The sequence below is a fragment of the Talpa occidentalis genome, unplaced genomic scaffold, assembly GCF_014898055.3.
Source record: "Talpa occidentalis isolate TD23 unplaced genomic scaffold, MPIMG_talOcc4v2.1 talOcc4.9, whole genome shotgun sequence".
In the NCBI taxonomy this organism is placed as follows: Eukaryota; Metazoa; Chordata; class Mammalia; order Eulipotyphla; family Talpidae; genus Talpa; species Talpa occidentalis.
The window spans coordinates 69,670,099-69,691,902 of record NW_023605305.1 but is presented as its reverse complement, the minus strand read 5'-3'; the positions used below and the strand labels follow the sequence as shown (position 1 = coordinate 69,691,902).

Sequence of the window (21,804 nt, the reverse complement as noted above, 5' to 3'; positions counted from 1 at the left end):
TTTCTAAATAGAAAAATTATATGTATAAATATATAGTTAGTTATCTGTATGCCATTATCTCAATGACTTAAAAACTGTATACTTCGTATGTCAAAGATAGAAAAAAAAATAGGATAAAAATATAACTTTGGGGACCTCCCTGGTGGCGCAGCGGGTTGAGCGCCGCGCTGTGAAGCTGTCTGCAGCCTCTAGAGCACAGGTTCGATTCCCCGCCGGTCAGGGAAAAACCCACGTGGCATAGCATACCTCTCCTGTCTCACCCACTGCTCCCCTCAGCAGTGTCTTCGGTCCATCTGCCTGTTCTGCTCCCTGCTCTATCTCTGGTTAATTCTCTCACCCTCCCGTGCCTCTGACCTGTATCCCAATTCTTGTATAAATAAATAAATCCTTATAAAAAAAAATAAAGTCTAGGCAACACGAGGCTCTCCTTTAAAAAAAAAAAAAAACTTTGGTTACTGGCTTTTAAAAAAAAAAATCCATCTTATTTTATGGTCAAAAACCAAAGAATCATACCATTTTTCTTTTAATTAGTGATGAAACATATTATTTCCCTGTAAAATATTATCCTAGTTGTAATACATTTAAGATATGACAGGTTACTATACTGTAAGGTCCTTGGAAGCAAAGGCTAGTGCGTACAGAATGCAGGACACAGTCTTCCAAAGGCATAAGCTATTCATGGTTTTCCTGCCTTAGGTGACTATGACAATAGTGATGCTATCTCAATTAAAAACAAACAAAAAAAACACGAAAGTTGAGACCAAAAAGATAAAGGTCACAGGCATAGCTAATTTGGCACAGACGCTGAAGTGGTGGCACATATGGAAAGGAGTCATAAAACATTTATTAGGATAACAAATAGAGATTACCTTGTTTTCACTAATTTTAACTGTTGCAATGTCATAGCAGTAAAACACAATTCATTTATTTACATTTAATTTAAAAGAAGTTGAAACAATGTTCTACACATGGATTTCTGCAAAATTTGTTAACTGTCAAAATGAGGAAGGGAACCATGATATAATATAGATTAATGGATATAATATAGATTAATGGATAAATAGTGTTATATCCAGTAAATGGATAAACAGTGTTATATCCAGTAAAGCAGTACTTTAAAAAAAAAAAAAAGAGCTAGGGCCTCCCCTGTGGTGCAGCGGTTGAGCGCTGGGTTGCAAAGCTACCTGCAGCCTCTGCGGCGCCGGTTCAATCCCCGGCTGCTCCCCGGCCACTGGAGGAGGGTCCCCCATGGCGTGCAGACCTCTCCTGCCGCCCGTTGCTCCCCTCAGCAGTGTACTTCGGTCCTTCTGCCTGCTCTGCTCCCCGCTCTGGCTCTGGTGAATTCTCTCACCCTCCCGCGCTTCTGACTGTACCCAGTGCTTGTATAAATAAATAAATCAAGTCAAAAAAAAAGATAAAAACCATAAAAGTTAAAAAAAAAAGCTATTACACTGTGAAAAGACAGGGAAGAAGCTTAAATGTATTATCACCAAATGAAAAAAATCAACCTGAAAAGACCACATACTGTATATGTGATTGTCAAGGGGTGGGAGTGGAGGGATTAACAGACAGAACATAGGGCCTCCCCTGCTGGCACAGCGGTTGAGCGCTGGACTGCGAAGCTGCCCACAGCCTCTGCAGCGCCGGTTCGATCCCCGGCTGCCAGCGAGGGTCCCACACGGCACGCAGACCTCTTCTGCCGTAACCGCTGATCCCCTCAGCAGTGTATTTCATCGGTCTGCCTGTTCTGCTCCCTGCTCTGGCTCTAGTGAATTCTCTCACCCTCCCGCGCTTCTGACTGTACCCAGTGTGTATATAAATAAATAAATAAATTTTTAAGAAATAGGCAGAACATAGAGCATTTTTAGGGCAGTGAAAAATACTATGTATAATACCATAATTATACATCACTTGTCCAAACCCATAAAATGTACATCAAAAGCAAATCCCTAAGGTAAAGCGTGGACATTGGGTGATTATTGCAGGTCAAGGCAAGCTCATGAATTCTAACAAACAGCACTCTGGTTGGGGGTGTGGGTGGGTTATATATGTATCTGGAGAGTGAGTATATGGGAAATCTCTGTATACCTCAATTTTCCTGTGAAGCTAAAGCTGCTTAAAAAGAAAAAGAGGTCTTAATTTAAAAAAGAAAAGTACGGTAAAGGCTGAAAACAGCTGTCAAACTTGTATACCTATTAGCCTCCCAATATAATCAAGGGACTTGTTAAACCTTGTAACCACTAGAATTTTCCTAACTTCTTAGTGTTATACAATAAAACTGTAAGTGACCCAAACTGAAGAGGTTTTCCCAACAAGCACTGCAAAACAAGTTAAGACCACAAGGCAAGTATTTATTTAAAAGCTTTCCCTAAAAAAGGCCTCCCTGCAGATGCAGGTATTAAAGTCTCAGGGCTATCAAGCTATTACCAGCCACTACAGCATGAGTTCAATCAGGCCTGGGAGCTAACCCACACGGTGCAGCAGACCTCTCCTGTCTCACAGATCTACCTGTTCTGCTCCTCACTATGTCTCTGGTGAATCCTCTCACCACCACCACCACACCCCCACACCTCTGGCCTATACCCCAGTTCTTGTATGCATAAATAAATGAATATAAATCTTTAAACTCTTTCCCTATAAATAATGTGTGAAAAATTCATCTTGGAAGGGGGAAAAAAATCTTAACACATCTTGGAATAAATGTATGCATCTGTACCTATGAAAGCTGATGACAATTACTTCATACTTTGAGACAAATGGAAAGCCTTTATTATATTCCCATTAGACATGTCATCCAAATTTTCCAAACACCAGCAACATTTCTAACTCAGATAAGATCAAAGAAATGACAGGGGTTATTTACTATGTACAAGTCACTCTTCAGACATGTAACATTCATGCATCACTCCTCACTTCAACCCAAGGCAGGTGATGATATCCCCATAAATAATGTAACTGAGGTTCAAAAAGGAGGTGCGCCTTGCCAAAACCCAATTTGAGTCATGATATTATTTAAGTGGGAAAGGCCATGACTCAAATCAATATCTGTTAAAACTCCAACTCCACTGGGTTCTTTTTACTAAGTAGACCCCTGTCCTATCACATAATCACACACTTCAATCTCCTCTGCCACCAGTCACTAACTGGATTTCAGTCCTAGTAAAATTATGCTCTCTCCTTTTGCCTTCCTAGCAAGCTAGCTTCCATGAGTTCATTTTCTTTCACTTTCCTCTTGAAGCCATTGTCCTCCATCCTATCTTTATATTCACCTCTCTTATGTAACCTTTCAGACTAAGCTTTAGTCCTCCAATTCTCTACATCCTTGAGATCCACAGCAAAACAAGCAAACAAAAGATTGGAAATTAATGTATACAGATACAGAAACTCCACCTGACACCTATTAGGTTTCTGCACAAGCACATATGTTGCTCCTGACCAAAGTAATATAAAATAATTCTTTAGTTTTAAAATTTGGCAAACTAGCAATGGGTAGTTTGTTTACACCTGGTATAAATAAAAGCTTTATTGGAATATAGTCATAACGCACCTTTATTTGTATATAGTCCATGTCTGTTTAAGTACTACAAGACAGAGATGAGAGTGGAAGAGACAGACAGTAGGGATCACAAAGTCTAATATATTTACTACCTGGCCCATTAAGAAAAAGATTAAGTCCATCCTTAAGATGAACAATGGAGTAACACATAATAAACAAAAACAGATTAGTAAATAATTGGTAAACAGATAACTTCCTATCTGTTCCTAGGCTCCTATTTCTTCCCTTCCTCAATTATACCTGCTGAAGCTGCCACTGCCACATGCCTATGTTAATTATGTAAATTAGACTGGGTACCCAGTCAAACCACCTTTGAGTTGAAAGAGCCCAAGAAATCACCTAAACCAAGTATTCTAAAAATGGCCAAGCTGATGCCATTTGCCAAGCTAAAGTAAAGGATACTAGAGAGAAATCCTTCAAGCCAAGGATACTAAAAGCTAGAAAATTATGAGACAGTGGAGAGAAGCATAAATCATGCAAACCTCAATACATTGTGCGAAGCAAAGATAAAACAAAGCAGGAGCACAAGCCACTATATTTCCTGGCAAATACACATATATTCCTAGCAGATACAGGACCTATTATGGAGAATGGAGATAAATACAAGTCTAGCAGTGGTTTAACTGGTATATACATACCAGTTAAAAAATTATGAAATGTCAAAAAGTTGAAACAACCCCAAATGTTCACCAGTTGATGAAATAAAATGTGCTATATTCATTTAGAGAGAGAAAAGAACAAGACCAGAGAGATTAACATATTATATGATTCCATTCACGTGAAATAACCAGAAAAGGCAAATCTACAGAGGCAGAGAGATTAGTTGCTAAAAGGTACAAAAGGGGCTAACTGGATTAGGATAAAGGGATCTTACTGGATTAGTAAAAATAGTCTAAAACTGGTTTATGAGGATGGTGGCACCATTCAGTAAATTTACTAAAAGCCATTCACTTGTACACTTAAAACTGTGAATTTTATAGTACGTAAATTACACACTGAATAAATTTGTTTAACGAAAATCCAAGTCCCTTTAAGGATGCACTGCTGTTTTCTCTCCATTATCAAAATGGTGGATTTTCCCAGAGAACTAGAGTACTACTAATAGCAACATCACTCCTCCAAACATACCTCTGGGTTCCTGAATTCTAGAATCTCAAGAGGCAGTTTTTTTGTTTTTGTTTTTTTAAAGCAAAACCCAAACAACTCTTCTAATGTTCAGTCCAAACCACCTCCTGTTGAAAACAAGTAAAAATGCTACATAAAAAATTTAAAAAACTATTTTTTAAGAATCAAAGCACTGGGCCTCCCTGGTGGTACAGGGGGTTAAGCACAGCACTGTGAAGCTATCTGCAGCCTTTGCAGCCTCTGCAGCACAAGTTCGATCCTCAACCAGGCAGGGAACAACCCACATGGCACAGCAGACCTCTCCTGTCTCACCAGCGGCTTCCCTCAGCAGTGTATTTCAGTCAGTCAGCCTGTTCTGTTCCCCACTCTGTCTGGTGAATGCTCTCACCCCTATACTTCTGGCCTGTACCTCAGCTCTTGTGCATAAATAGATAAATCTTTAAAAAAGAAAATCAAAGCACTGACAAGATTACAAAAAACTATACCCCCAAAATTAACAGGAAGTACTAACCCAGAGAAATAGCGCACTGAAACTCTTTTTGTCCTGAGTGGCATTTGGCCATACTATTATAGTGAAGAGGGCAGAAGTTTAAACAAGACTAAATTAGGGCCCCAAATAGCTCTGTCCTCAGAATTATGGTGAAGCAGAAATACACATTATCTTAACGTCCAGGACACTACAAGGAAAGGCGCCTTAACAAAGAATGGAAGGGAAAAAGGAGGAAGAGTAAATCTTTGAGAAGTTGTGGTTGGCCTTCCTATGGATTTGCCACCCTGGTGGGTCAGGAAAACAGAAAAATTCAAAAGAAAATCAACCAATGTAATTAATATATCATGCTAAAAGAAAAAGGAAATAAGAAAGCATGGTCACCTCAATAGACAGAAATAATATCTCAAGTAAACAAACTAGGTATAAAAGGGAATTTTCTTTCTTTTTTTTTTTTTTAAAGATTTATTTATTTATTTATACAAGGACTGGGTACAGTCAGAAGCCCGGGAGGGTGAGAGAATTCACCTGAGCTACAGCAGGGAGCAGAACAGGCAGAAGGACCGAAGTACACCACTGAGGGGAGCAGCGGGCACGGCAGGAGAGGTCTGTGAGCCATGTGGGACCCTTGCCCACCAGGGCCAGGTATCAAACCGGTGCTGCAGAGGCTGCAGGCAGCTTCGCAGCCCAGCGCTCAACCGCTGCGCCACCGGGGGAGGCCCTAAAAGGGAATTTTCTTGATCTGAAAAGACCATCTATCAAAATCACAACTAAATCAGTTAACTGTGAACGATCACAGGCTTTCTCCTAAGATCAGTAACAAGACATGGTTGTCTGTTTATTCCACTTATCCTCAATACTGCACTAGCTAGCTGGGTTAACTGGGGAGGGGGGAGGGAGAAGCATCAAGATTAAAAAAGATGAATCAAAACTATATCTCTATTAGCTAATATTATCACATATACAGAAAATCCTAAGAAATTTATGTAAATTAGAGCTAAAAGGAAAAAAAGGCAAATTCAGCAAAGTTGTAAGATAAAAGATCAACAAACAAAAATCAAACATATATACTTGTGATGAGCAGTACAAGAACAAAGTTAAGAAAATAATTTCATTTATAATAGCATCAAAAAAAAAACCACCCCAACAATTCTTACAGGACAACCCCAATGTCAATGGATCCTCACCCACACATTTAAAAGGGACTTACACTGAGACTCAACTGCAGGAATACACAAAAAGGTTAATTAAGTGCTTATTTACAAAAAGGAGAAATGAAGAAATGAATAACTCAGGGAGAAAGAGAGAAATTGGTGAATGTGTGCAACCAGTTCCACTGAGCTGGAACCCCAATAGCACAGTGAAAGCCGGCCAAAAAAATGGACCCCTAAGGCCCACATGTCTGGCTGTATACCAAACCTGGTTGCTTATCTCCACCCTCAGTTTTAAGCAATCCTCCCTTTGGTGGTGATGACATTATGGGATTTGTAGTCCTTGATCTCATGGATCTCTTTGGTCTGGGGTGGGGGTGGGGTACATAAAACCTATTTGTGGAGTTTGTTCAGGACATCCTTTCACCCCAACACAATGAAATACTTAGGAATACACTGGATAAAAAGAAGCACAAGAGGAGCCTCCCTGATGGCACAGCGGGTAGAGCGCAGTGCTATGAAGATGTCCACAGCCTCTGCAGCAATGGTTCGATTCCGGCAGAACAGGGAGATGCCCACACGGCACAGTAGACCTCTCCTGTCTCTCCAGTTGCTCCCCTCAGCAGTGCTTTCAGTCCATCTGCCTGTTGTGCTCCCCGCTCTATCTCGGGTGAATCCTCTCAACCTCCAGCGCCTCTAGCCTGTACCCCAGAACTTGTGTAAATAAATAAATCTTAAAAAAAAAAGAAGCGCAAGACTGAAAACTACAGAACACTGTTGAAGAGATGAAAGACAATCTAGATTAAGAGAAAAACACTAATACAAATACAGAGTTTGGAAAACTTAATACAGTATTGTTAAATGCAACACTATTCAAACTGAACTACAGCGTCACAGATTTTGCACAATCCATATCAAAAATACCAGCTAGGCTTTCTTGTTACAGACAAGTTGGTAGTAAAATTAATATGGAAATGCAAAATATATAGAAGAATCAAAATGATCTTGAGAAAGGACAAAGCTGGGGGACTCACACTTTCTAATTTCAAAGCTATAATAATTACTGCAAAGGTGAGTAATCAAGACTTTGTGGTACTGGCATAAAGAAAGATAATATGCATCAACAGAAAAGAACTGAGATGGGGCGGGGTGGGGGGGGATTACAGATGGTCAAATGATTTTCAACTAGGGTGCCAAGACTGCAATGGTGCTGAGACAACTTGATTAGGCATCAAAATTTTTGATGTCTATTTCCTAGATAGACATCAAAAACACAATCAGGCCTCCCTGGTGGCACAAGGGGTTAAGCACCGCACTATGAAGCAATCCACAGACTCTGCAGCATGAATTCGATCCCCGGCTGGCCAGGGAGCTACCCACATGGCGCAGCAGACCTCTCCTGACTTGCCCACTGCTCCCCTCAGCAGTGTACCTCAGTCGATCTACCTGTTCTGTTCCCCACTGTGTCTCTGGTGAATCCTCTCCCCACCCCCACATCTCTGGCCTGTACCCCAGTTCTTGTATGCATAAATCAATAAATCTTTAAAAAAAAAAAAAAACAGCAATCAAAGAAAAAAACAGGTGAGAAACCAGTCTTCATCAAAATTTAAAAGGTCTGCACTTCAAAACAGATAATCAGGGTCTCCCTGGTGGACCAGAGGTTAAAGACACAGCACTATCAAGCTATCGCCAGCCACTGCAACATGATTTCGATCACTGGCCAAGGAGATAAGGTACATGGTATGGCAGGCCTCTCCTGTCTCGCCTGCTGCTCCCTTCAGCAGTGCATTTCAGTAGATCTGCCTCTTCTGCTCCCCACTCTGTCTCTGGTTAGTCCTCTCACCCCCCACATCACTAGTCTACACCCCAGTTTTTGTATAGATAAATCAATTTTAAATATATATATATAATCATCAACAATATGATAGGTAAAACCACAAAATAGGATAAAGTATTTGAAAATCACAGCTAACTGAGACCATATAAGGAATTCTTACAATAATGTAAGACAAACAGCCTGATTCAAAAAGCAAAGGATCCAGACATTTATTTTTCTCCAAAGAATTACATGTGACCAATAAATATAAGAAAAGATGCTCAGCATCATTAGCCATCAAGGAAATGCAAATCAAAGTCACAATAATGAGATTACTACTTGACATCAACTACAGCAGCTATAATCAAATAACTGTCAATGAGCAGATAGGGAAACTGGAACCCCAATATACTGCTAATGGAAATAACATATGGTAAAACTCCTCTATAAAACATTCCAGCAGTTTCTCAAAAGTTAGATAGATAGAGACTTCCTGGTGGTGCTGGGGTTAAAGACAGTGCTATCAAGCAATCACCAGCCAACTGCAGCGGGAGTTCAATCCCTGGCCAGGGAGATAATCCACATGGCACAACAGACCTCTCCTGTCTCACCCACTGCTCCCCTCAGCAGTAGTATTTCAGTAGATCCACCTGTTATGCTCCCCACTGTCTCTGGTGAATCCTCACCATTCCCCGGTGCCTCTAGCCTACACCCCAGTTCTTGTATACATAAATAAATCTTTTTTTTTTTAAGTTATATAATTACCAAATGACTTAGCAATTCCCTTCTTAGATATATACCCAGTAGTATAAATGAAAAAACAGACACAAGAAACATTGCACAAAAGGCCTCCCTGGTGGTGCAAGGGATTGAGCACAGCACTGTGAAGCTATCCACAGCCTCTGCAGCACGAATTTGATCCTTAGCCAGGGAGCTACCCACATAGCACAGGAGACCTCTCCGGTCGCACGCTGCTTCCCTCGGCAGTGTATTTCAGTCAGTCTGCCTGTTCTGTTCCCCAGTCTGTTTCTGGTGAATATTCTTACCCCTGCACCTCTGGCCTGTACCCCAGTTCTTGTATGCATAAATAAATAAATCTCAAAAAAAAAAAAAAAAACACTGCAGATGAATATTCGTAAGAGCATTGTTTATAAAAACCAAAAAGTAGTAACAACTCAAATGTCTTACTTAAGAATGAATAAAATATCACTTATTTTATGGGACTTTTTTGGCATTAAAAGGACATGAAGCAAGAGTAACATCAGCAAGATAGCAGAATAGGAAGTTCCCAGATGATTTCCCTCATAGAGAGAGCAAATACACATCAAAATACCTTTATGAGTAATGCAGAAACCAGTTAAGAAGTTTCAGTACCACGTGTAACTGCTATGGGTTAAAAGTTGCACCAGAATGGGTTAAAAGAGCCAATTCAATTAATTTGCTATTCCTACTTCCAAGTCAGCATAACTGAGGTCCCCCTCATGGTATGGGTGGGGGATAGGGACATGAGGTGTGGGGCAGCTGGGGTTAAGCATGTGTCCAACATTTTAGCTCTTTGTAGGATTGCCTGAGGGATGACTGACTTGACTTGAAACACTAACATAACCCACATAATTTGGATGCCTGAGGGCCAATGAAAACAAGGGAAAGAGTAGAGAGCATGCTTCAGTAACAGAGGGCCTAAAAAGAGGCAAATAGCAGGAAACAAAGCTCAGTGCAGATCTAGAGAAATTACAAAATACTGGCTTCTTGGTAGAAAGGGAGGGTAAGAGTGGAACAAGCATCTAGCAATCTGGACTTCTGGAGAACTGCCCAAGAGACTGGTATTTGGCTTGCCTATTTCTGGCAACTGACAGAGAGCTGGCATACTCTGAATACCCAGGAGTCATTAGAATGAAAGTAAAGAGGCTTTTTGCAATAGTACAGTGAACCTGGATGAAGCAAGAGATTAGAAGCTCCTGCAAAAGAAATGGACAAGCCTTTACAATTAGGAAATTACACACACACACACACACACACACACACACACAAACCCAGAGAAACTCATTCTCCCCAAAAAAAGGTTTCAGAGGTCCCCAGAATCTCTAGCTGCATTTATTGGTGAAAAAGTATTCTCCCATATGAATTCAGACAATAAAGAACTGAGAGACGTGGTTGTTTATTCAAACACAAAACTCAAGAAAAAAAAATGACAAGGTAGATGAAGAAACAGGGAAACATGGCCCAATCAACTGATCAAAAATAAACCTTCAAAAATTAATTGCAAAGTAATGGAGATCTACAAATTATCAAAGTGAAAATTATTATCTTAAGAATAAACTGAATGATTTCTAAAACAGTACATATATTAACTAAAGAGAAATCAGGAAAACAGTAACATGAACAAATGAAAATATCACCAAAGAGCAACTGTAAGTATGAACCAAACAAATTCTGAAGCTAAAAAATACAACTTAATTGAGAAATTCACTAGAGGGACTCAACAGTAAACTTAATCAAACCTAAGATAGAATCAGCAACCTCAAATAAAGTCATTTGACATTAAGTCAGAAGAGCAAAAAAAAAAAAAGAAACGCATAAGACACTTACATAAGATATGTAGAGGAAATGGTTTTCAGGCTTTTCTGCCCTCCCACCATTAGGATGGCCCAGACTGATGGGGCACCTGCATTTGGCTACATTGTTATAAGTTATATTGTTTACTTCTGTGGGCCATGGCAGCAGTATTGAGATATTCGCCCAGAGAGGCAGAGGCAGAAAAGGAAGGAGAGAGAGAGAAGAGGACAAAGAAAGCCAGAGAAGCCCAGAGTGAAGAGTTGACAGGGGCTTGGAGGACTTGCGGCCTCCTGCTCCCATCAAACCCCCACCCCCACCCTTACCGGCCATATACCTGGTTGCTGTTCTACAAAAGCTCAACAAAAGCCTGAGAAAAACATCGAGGGCTCCAGGACTCCTCCTTTACTGGTATTGTCTGCTCCGATCCTAGATATCCTGCTCTGTGGCCTCCCTGCCATTATAGACACTATTATCAAGTAGATCAATACACACATCATGAGTTCCAAAAGGAGGTGGGCCAACAAGGGACAGGACAGAGAACTTATCTGAATAAATAATGACCAAAAATAATCTTCCAGGACCTCCCTGGTGGCGCAAGGGGTTAGGCACTGCACTATGAAGCAATCCGCAGCCTCTGCAGCACGAGCTGGCCAGGGAGCAAGCCACATGGCGAGGCAGGCCTCTCCTGTCTCGCTTGCTGCTCCCCTCAGCAGTGTATTTCATTCAGTCTGCCTGTTCTGTTCCCCTGCTCTGTCTCTGGTGAATCCTCTCATCCCCTGCAACTCTGGCCTGTACCCCAGCGCTTGTATGCATAAATAAATCTTTTAAAAAATAATAATAGGGCCTCCCCGGTGGCGCAGCGGTTGAGCGCTGGGTTGCGAAGCTGCCCGCGGCCTCTGCAGCGCCGGTTCGATCCCCAGCTGCTCCCCGGCCACCGGAGGAGGGTCCCACATGGCGCGCAGACCTCTCCTGCCGCCCGCTGCTCCCCTCAGCAGTGTACCTAGGTCCTTCTGCCTGCTCTGCTCCCCGCTCTGGCTTTGGTGAATTCTCCCACCCTCCCGTGCTTCTGACTGTACCCAGTGAATGTATAAACAAAACAAACAAACAAATAAATAAATAAAAGCATGCCTCTATTAAAAAAAAAAAAAATTAAAAAAAAAAATAAAAATAATAATAATCTTCCAAATCTGAGAAAAGAAAAGGGCAAAGTTCGGAAACTCAAGGCCTCCAACCAGGATGAACACAAAGAGGCCCACACCAAGACATATTAGAGTCAAATAGTCAAAATACAAAGAAAAAAATCTTTATAGCACCAAGAAAAGCAACTAGTCACAAGGCGTTCCCATTAGGTTATCAGTAGACTTCTCAGCAAAATCTTGTAGAGCCAAAGAGAGTGAAATGACATACTAAAAGTACAGAAATTTAAAAACTGCCAACCAATACTATATTCAATAAAACTGTCCTTCAAAAATGAAGGTGATTTTCCAAAATAAACAAAAGCTGAGTTATAACCACTAGACCTCCCTGACAAGAAATGCTAAAGAATCTTGCAATTTGAAACAAAAGAACACAAGATATCAACACCAAAGCACATTAAAAATGTATAAAAGTAACTGAAAGGTAAACATATAATATTGTAATGCTGCAAAGGCGGTGCTTAAAGCATTTTTAAGTCTGCTCTAGAATGTAAAAGACAGGGACAAAAATAAGTATAAAACATTGTTAATGTACACACAATATATAAACATTTAACTTATGACATCAATAACAAAGTAGAAATTGGAAAGTATATAGTTTTTGTACATGATTAAAGTTACATTGTTATTAGTTTAAAATAGATTGCTATAAAATGTTTTATATTAATTCTCATGATAACCACAAAAACAGATTGCCTATACAAAATATACACAATGAAAAAGGAATCAAAAGTCTCCTTCTCACAAATAAAAACCCACAAAGAAACACAAAGGAAGCCTGGAAGAAGAAAAGAGACAAATTAGCTAAAAGAAAACAACAAAAGGCTACATATAGTAAGTCCTTCCCTATCAATAATTACTTTAAATGTTAATGGACTAAATTCCTCAACCAAAAAAAACAGTGTTGGGCCTCCCTGGGGGCGCAAGGGGTTAAGTAAGAGGCAACCTATGAAGCTGTCTTAAGCCTCTGTAGCATGAGTTCGATCCCCAACCAGGGAGCTACCCACATGGCGCAGCAGGTGTCTCCTGACTCTCCTGCTGCTCCCCTCAGCAGTGTATTTCAGTCAGTCGGCCTGTTCTGTTCCGCACTCTGTCTCTGGTGAATCTTCTCACCCCCCATGTCTCTGGCCTGTACCCCAGCTCTTGTATACATAAATAAATCTTTCAAAAAAAAAAAAAGTATTGGTAAAGATAGGGATCAATTGAAATCCTGTGCACTGCTGGTAGGATTTTAAGATTGTACAGTCACATGGAAAAAGGTACTAGGAGCACTGAAAAATTAAAAATAGGATTATGTGACCCAGGGTCTCCCGGTGGCACAAGGGGTTAAGATGCAACCTATGAAGCTATCTCCAGCCACTGCAGGAAGAGTTTGATCCCTGCCCAGGGAGCCATCCACATGGCACAGCAGACCTCTCCTGACTTACTCACTGCTCCCCTCAGCAGTGTATTTCAGTCAATCCGCCTGTTCTGCTCCCCCTCTGTCCCTGGTGAATCCCCTCACCCCCAACACCTCTGGCCTGTACCCTAATTCTTGTATGCATAAATAAATCTTTAAAAAAAAAAAGAATTACGTGACCCATACATACTTCTGGGTATATAGCTAAAAGAACTGAAAGCAGGGTCTAAAAGAGATATTTGTATACCTATGTTCACTGCAGCATTATTCACAACAGTCCAGACCTACTAGCAACCTAATGTCCACTGACAGATAAATGAATTTTTCAAATGAGATATGTACATAAAATTAACTATTTAGTCTCATAAAAAGGAATCCCGTCATATGCTACATGAAGGAGTCTGAGAACATTATGCTAAGCAAAATAATGTAATCACAATAAAACAAATATTGTATGATTTGTTTAGATGATGTATCTAAAGTAATCAAACTCAGAAAAAGAGACTCGTGATTGCCAGGGGCTAGAGGATGTAGGAAAGGAAGATCAATGAGAACAGAATCCAGAGTCATAAGATGAGAAAGTTTTAGAGATCTGCTGTACAACAATGTGCATACGGTTAATACTATAAAATACACTTTAAGAGTGTAAATCAAACTAAATAAATCAAACATAAAAGCAACATCTATTTTATGAACCCACTTAATGAAACATACAGAATATGTGAATCTACAGATAGGGAAGAAATAAAAGATTGATAATGGTCAAAGTTTTCTTTCTGGAGTAATGCAAAATTGATCATGTTGACTGCTGTGCAAAACTGAATATAATAAAAACCACTAAATGAATGCAAATTTTCAAAAGGCTGAGTTTTGTGGTATGTGAATTATATCTCAAAAAAGCTATCAGAAAACAGAATCTACTATAGGAAATATCTAAGAAATCTTGTTTTTAGGACATTAAACTTTACCTTTAACTACCTTGTATAATATTAATACTTTGAAAGACTTCTGCTGCTAAGGTAAATACCCTTACATCTGAGGTTTTAAGACTTTATTCTCGAACCTCATTCTAGAAGGGATGTTAAGATACCTAAGGCCTTCAAATAAGTACTATAAAACACTCATTTTTTCAGAAGCACATGTTCCCTTTTGTCTATCAAATAATGCACCTTCCTTAAATTGTGGTCAACGGGAGTGTAATACACAATAAAATTTATCTGCTTTCTGTAAACTACAACTGGATTTAAATCTTACATTTAGAGCCTATTAGCTGTGCTACCAAATGGTGTCACAAAAAACTTACAGGGTTTTTTTTTGTTGTTGTTGTTTTTAAAGATTTATTTATTTATGCATATAAGAACTGGGGTACAGGCCAGAGGGGTGGGGGTAAGAGGATTCACCAGAGACAGAGCGGGGAACAGAACAGGCAGACTGACTGAAATACACTGCTGAGGGGAGCAGCGGGCGGCAGGAGAGGTCTGTGCACCATGTGGGATTGAACCAGCGCTGCAGAGGCTATGGGCAGCTTCGCAACCCAGTGCTCAACCACTGCGCCACCAGGGAGGCCCCAGGGTTTTTTTTTTTTCCCCCTGCCCTGGGGAGAGCATGAATGAAGTCACCCACTACCACAAATTCTGCAATCAAGTTTGCCACATTTTGGGAAATCACAGGTATCAGCACACCTGGAATGCAATGGGTGAGATTCAATGTGGAAAAACCACTTTTGTGATCATGTATCTCCCCTGCCAGGTAGGTATGAGTGCATAGATTTAAAAAGGTAGGAAATGAGGGCCTCCCTTGTGGCACAAGGGATTAAGACACAAACTATGAAACTGTCCGCAGCCTTTGCAGCAAGAGTTCGATCCCCCGGCCAGCCAGGGAGCAACCTACATGGCACAGCAGACCTCTCCTGACTCACCTGCTGCTCCCCTCAGCAGTGTATTTCAGTCAGTCTGCCTGTTTTGTTCCCCACTCTGTCTCTGGTGAATCCTCTCACCCCCCACATCTCAGGCCTGTGCCCCAGCTCTTGTACACATAAATAAATCTTTAAAAAAAAAAAAAGGTAGGAAATGAGAAGTGGAAACAAAATGAGACTTGCTAATAAAAGAAAAAAGCTCTTGCTAAAACAATTTCTGAAAGTATATGTAAACTTGGCCCTCAAAATTCAAACCCTTCTACATAAAGCCCAAGTTTCTTTACTTCAAGTGATAAGCATTCCCTCCCCATTTACACTCAGTCCCTCTATTAAAACAGACCAACTTCAGAAGAGCATCATTAATCATAACTTTCTCCAATCCCTTTCTATCCAGAAGTCCTTACCTGGTTCAGGGAGCTCAGACTGGGGAGTCAAATTGGGAATTCCTGGCTCCTTTTGTATCTCCTCAATGCTGGCAATGGACTTATCACAAACATTCAACCTTGGCCCAACTGAATCTAAGTGGCCAGCAGGATTTGGATCTGTCAGTGCATCCTCTAATATGTTCGTCGAAGGAGGTCTATGCTCTGAGAATTCATCTTCCTTCTTCACAGGGTCAGCAGGAAGCAAGACCCCAAAGGCATCCTCAGAGTTTTCTTTCTCCCTCAATCTGTTAGTGCGCTTACGAGGTTTAGTGCGCCTTTGGTTTAAACGCTGCCACCGCTTTTTAGGCACCGTCTGATTTACACCACTGAGGTCGTCATTCTCACTGTTCATTTCAGAGTCCAGCTCTGGGCCTTTTCTGTTTTCATAAGAGGCATCCTTTTCAGGAATTTTATCAGGGCCGGACTGGTTGACTTTGTTATCAAAATGTACATCAGAAAAATGGGCACCATCTTCACTTGTTAAATGGCCCATTAATTGAAGGGGCTCTTCTTCTTCTTGACCAGGGTCCTCTGCCCCACCTCTAGAGGAACCATTTCCTGAAAGAACCTTCTCTCTGTCTCCCTGCAGTGCAGCCTCAAGAGTCACAGCAGGATGCCGGTTCAGTTTTCTTTTGCGCTCTGTCTTTAAGGCTTTGCGGTTCATTGTGTTCTTTCCCATCTGGGCTGAAAATCCATCCTGCAATTTGGATGATGGCTTTGATCGCCCGCAGTTGCGCCTAGTAACACAGTTTGAACGACTTTTGCCAGAAACAGGGAGGTCTCTTCTTTCAGATGCTAAGCCAGGGAGGGAGGAGGGCAACTCCCCAGAGAGCACAGAGTTGCCACCAACGGGGCTAGGATGGGTTGGGACCTGAAGACCATCTCCATTTTTTTCTGAATTTTGAGGGGTGCCTCCTGAAACCAAGGCCTTAGAAGCCCCTAGAGGGCTACTAGTAGAACAGTCCCCAAGACCAGGACTCCGATAAGAGACCAAATTTTGAGCTGTCATTAACCGTTGCTCCTTAGTCTTACTATCGTGCATATCTTTCAACATCATTAGCAATGTACTAAATTTGTAGTCTGGTTCAATAGGTATATGATTCTGACCAGAGGAAGAAGAAAAAAGTAATGGTTTTGATGGCTTTGATGTTCCAGAGTCATTGACATCTTCACCTAAAGATCTATAAGAGAGTTCCTTCAACTCTGACAGAACGTGTTTCACCACAGCTGTTTCTATGTCACTTGAATCCCTGGTTTTCTCATGCATGTTGCTCAGTAGTTTTAGCCCATCTACTTTCCCACTTCTGGAAATGCTGGCCAAAGGAGAGCCTTTGGTATCAGAAGAGCAGCATTTCAAACTGCAGTCCTCATTTGTAACTGTAGATTCTACCATAACTGGACTTTCTTTATGCTTGCACTTTATACTACGGATCTTGGGCTGTTTATTTTTTGAATGTAATAAAGCTTGATTTGAAGCCCCACCCTTTATTAGTGAGTTCTCACTGGAAATGCTTGGCGGTGCACTGAATTTTGCAGAGAGGCCATCATTTCTAAAATCTGACTGGGGTTTGCGAACAAGAGTGGACACCTTAAGATCAGAGATATTAACCTGAGATGTCTCAGTTCCAGGCTGTGCTGTTTTAGTACAATCCATTAGGTGATCTGTATGTGAGTTAGTAATGAGTGACTTCTGCTTTGCTTTTACCTTAGTGTTTGTGGCAGAATACCTAGGATACTTTACCTTTTCATTTTTCTTCATGGATAACATGTTCTCTGTCCTATCAAAAGCATCTGTAATTTCAAGGACACTGTTATCAGATTCTGAGCTGTGATCTATGGGGTCCAAATCACTGCTTCCATCATCAGAAGTGGAACAGATACTAATGGAATCACTTCGCTTTTCTTCATCACCTGCTCCAATATAGCAGAGTTGCACTTTTGAACCACACATCAGACTTCGTTGGAGTTTCTTCTTCTCCCCAGGACGTTTAGAGATCAAGGCACCCTCAGGCAAACCCAGTAAGGAGTCACAATTCGAAGTCTCAAATTCTTTCTTTGCAGTGTTTTTGCCACAAGAAGAAAACAGGAAACTTCCTGGGGCAGTGCTGGACCCTGTGAGGCTGTTTGCTATCCTGGAAAGTTCATTAGAGGCCTGCTTATCAGATACATCCCCAGAAATAAAGTTTAGGCCAAGATTTTCTGGAATCTTTCCTCTCCATTCTTCCTTATGTGCTTCAAATTGCATGTGGCCCTTTTTCACACTAGTCCTTTTTGGATTATCAGAGTTCTTTCTCACTCGAGACTTAGCATAAGGCTTTTCCTTCTCATCTGCAGAATGTTCAGAATCAAAAGCCAGAGAGTTCAAGCAGCCATTAAGCAATAGGTCATGTTCTGACTCAGGATCATTTGTACAGTCCTCAAATGGCATATCCTCCTCACTGTCCAACTTGATTGAACTGGTCACACATTTTCGGTTCTTTGACCCTTTGGGAACATCATACTGTTCAGCAAGACCAACACTGGCTTCCCACTTACTCAAAATTTTCTGAGGAACCTTAAATTTAAAGGAGAAAAAGATCATCACTTTTCAAAAAAATGGATGGGGAACAGAAAGATAATCAGTGAACACTTCTTAATCAGAAGTTTTTTCCAAGCTTACCGCACTTCTTCAAGGCCTGCTCATGGGAATGGCCACCTCACCCAAACTGAACTAATGGGCATTTCCAAACAATACATTACTTAATATTACAAACATTACATTACTAAATCCAAAAATAGCCAGACCCTTCCAACTTATCCCTTTATACCCAAGAATAATTTCTTTCGGATTTATGAAGGCTAGGCACTTACTCAGTTGCATAAGAGAAAGCAAAAGGATAAAGAAGATAAATTTGGGAAAATTGGGACAGTCAGATATGTCCTACAAGACTGAAATTTTTACCTCTGATTATCCTTAGGCCTCTGGCTAATTGTGATTCTTCTACACGTATTACTTACAATCTGGATTATAACCAAGGTGTCTCCTGGGTTTAGTCATGTAATCCAAAGACATTAAGACACTTTGGGTATAGCAATTTACATAAGTTCTTTTCTTGATTCCTCCCAGCATGAAGACATTGAAACTCTTGTTATATAGACCTAACTCTTCAGACTTTTTTCCTCACCTTTGATAATATCTAACACCAAATTTCTATCACTTAGTGTTCACAAATACTTTAATATTTGTAAAGCTGATGTTCTGTTGAATGTGTTAAATAAAAATTCAGGCCACTAGATAGGTGGCCTCTTTTTATAAAGCAATAAATTGGCAAGCTGGGCTTATTTTCACAACACACCTCATTAATTCTCATAAGAAGGACCAAAGTAAATCAATTTCCTAGAACCAAAAAGCCCTAGTGAAATCCTCTGAAAAGGGGGAAGATGTGAGTTAGTTCATCTATATAGCTAAGGCTTGACACAAAGACTTACACCTTCACCAACGACCCAAAGTAGAAAGGATGCAGTTAGTGTCTATCATTCTAACAATAGCACATACTAGTTTTAGAGCATCAATCTTATGAAATGTTAATAACTTCTACTTATTTTTAATTCTCCCAATATTTCTATAAGGTATATGCCATCAACTTAGTTTTAGAGATGATGACAGTAAATCCTCAGAGAACTCAAGTTAAAAGGAGTAGGTCTATGCACTGCTGGTAGGTGTGCAAACTGGTCCAACCACTATGGAGAGCTGTGTGGAGATTTCTTGACCTACTAAACATAGAGCTTCCATATGATCCAGCAATTCCACTCCTAGGTATTTACCCAAAGGACACAGAAACATTAATTCCAAAGGGCACCTGCACGCCTATATTTATAGCAGCACTATTTACAATAGGTAAGCTATGGAAACAACCCAAATGCCCCAAAATAGATCACTGGATCAAGAAGATGTGGTACATATACACAGTGGACTATTACTCAGCAATCAAAAAAGATAAACACATGCAGTTTGCAGCAACATGGATGGAGCTAGAAGGGATCATGCTCAGCGAAATAAGTCAGAAAGAAAAAGAAAAATACCAGATGGTCTCACTCATAGCAGGAATTTAGAAAACTTAAGTAAGAGACCAGGAAAAAGATTAATCAATACAAAGTAAAAATGAAAATCAACAAGCAACTATAAACCAGAGACACACTACCAAGGGGAGGGGGGGGAATGTAGGTTGGGACGGGGAGAGGAAGGACTAGAGTCAAAATAAGTGGGGGGGTGCAATTGTATGGGGAATATAACCATAATGAAAATGCATACATTGTGCAAAGATGAAAAATGATATAAGAATTATATAAAATAAAATATTAAAAAAATAAAAATAAATATAAATGGGTGGCATTAAAAAAAAGGAGTAGGTCTACATACTGACTCTAGATTATCTTAATCATGATTTTTCTAAAATAGTCTAAAAATATTAGCACATAGAGAAGTATGCAATACCAGTCTCTAAGATGAACCCCTTCCTCTTCTAGAATTGACTACAAAGAAAATAGACCAAATTTTACTCAATAAACTTCAATCCAAAACATTAATCAAAATAAAATCATGATGTTCTTTATTAAAATATAACAAGATATGAAACTGCAACCTTAAGTATTAACCACATACAAAAACAAACTGCAGGGCCTCCCTGGTGACACAGGGGTTAAAGACAAAGAGATCCCCAGCTGGCCAGGGAGCAAACCCACATGGTGTAGCAGACCTCTCCTGTCTCACCCACTGCTCCCTCAGCTGTGTATTTCAATAGATCAGCCTGTTCTGCTCCCCACTCTGTCTCTGGTGAATTCTCTCACACTCCCACCCACGCACCTCTGGCCTATACCCTAGTTCTTGTACACATAAATAAATAAATCTTTTTAAAAATTAAAAAAAAAATTGCAACCTTAAGTGTTAACAACCACATACAAAAACCAAAACAAATAAAAATGTTTAAAGCTTTAGATATCTCTTTTTTAAGAGAAATAATACTAAGGATGAGAAGTAGAATGTTTTGTTTTGATGATCAGTTTCTTCTTATGTAAGATATAACCAAGTAAGATTAGTCGTGCCATATGATATAGTTACTTACATCTAGGTGACATGGAGTAAGTTAGCTGAAATCATTTTTCAAAATATTTAGTATATGGCCTCCCTGGTGGCCTAGGGGTTACTTCTCAACACTATCACTGCTACGGCCTGAGTTTGATCCCAAGCCAGGGAGCTAACCCACATACAGTGCTGCAGACCTCTTCTGTCTCACCGTCTGCTCTCTTCAGCAGTGTATTTCAGTAAATCCACCTGTCCTGCTTCCCACTCTGTCTCTGGTGAATCCTCCAACCACCCCCATACCTCTCCTCAGTTCTTCTACACACACACAAAAAAAAAAAAAAGCAGAGAGAGAAAAAAAAAATCAAGAAAAAGTTGAATTTAAAAAAAATTTCAGTATAAATATTTTGAAGTCTACCTTATCTCATTCTCACAAAAGAAGTAGAAGTGTGATATTTCTCCCTAGCCTACTTCTTGCCCACACCTATGCAGATAATTTAAGAGGCTTTTTTTTTTTTTTACCTTATGCCTATATCCTTTTTCTTTCTGCTTCCCTCTTCTCCTCAGGACAGGTAACTCTTCAAATTGATGTCTGCCTTCGAACATAACGATTGCTTTTCCAGCCACCCAGGCTCTCTCAGAAGGGTCTCCAAAAGCTTCCACATAATATTGTCGATAGGGCCTCCGGTTGGAAACTAGATAAAGGAAGGATCAAGTCTCATTATTTTTAAAAATGACTGTTCCTCATTCAGAGAAGCCCATGTTTACAAAAAAATAATAAAAATACCTACAGAACAAACTCTGATGTAGGTCAAATACAAGGTTTTTAAATATTTAATTTTGCATGAAAATGTTTAAGAGTTTACAAAAAAACTCAACAGCTTGACGTGGTAATATGCTATAATGTACCAGTCAACTTAAGTTCCTTTTATTATCAGCCCATAAAATCTTTAAATCCTTATTACCAAAAAATACAAAGAACATATAATATCTTGCAGTACCACAAATATAATAATAAGAACTAATCACTGAACACTATGACACAAATGTAAGAGGAAGAAAAGCATTTCTCCAACATGCTATGCCTGATGTACTAATGAAGTTGCTACATTATGTTGC

General features: G+C 40.0%; 1 protein-coding gene and 1 non-coding gene across 11 annotated transcripts in view; both read right to left on the bottom strand.

Moving 5' to 3' along the window:
• Positions 1-21,804, bottom strand: part of NSD1 (nuclear receptor binding SET domain protein 1) — a 149,201-nt gene that overhangs the window by 52,000 nt on the left and 75,397 nt on the right. For all 10 annotated transcript variants that reach the window (XM_037499087.2, XM_037499082.2, XM_037499081.2 and 7 more), the window contains 2 exons: positions 21,208-21,380; positions 15,606-18,180 (listed from right to left, as the gene is read on the bottom strand). In XM_037499087.2, coding sequence (XP_037354984.1) covers positions 15,606-18,180; positions 21,208-21,380 — 2,748 coding nt within the window. The remainder of the gene's footprint in view (positions 1-15,605; positions 18,181-21,207; positions 21,381-21,804) is intronic.
• Positions 14,881-15,043, bottom strand: LOC119237322 (U1 spliceosomal RNA). Its single transcript, XR_005123264.1, has one exon. It is a non-coding gene; the product is annotated as a U1 spliceosomal RNA (small nuclear RNA).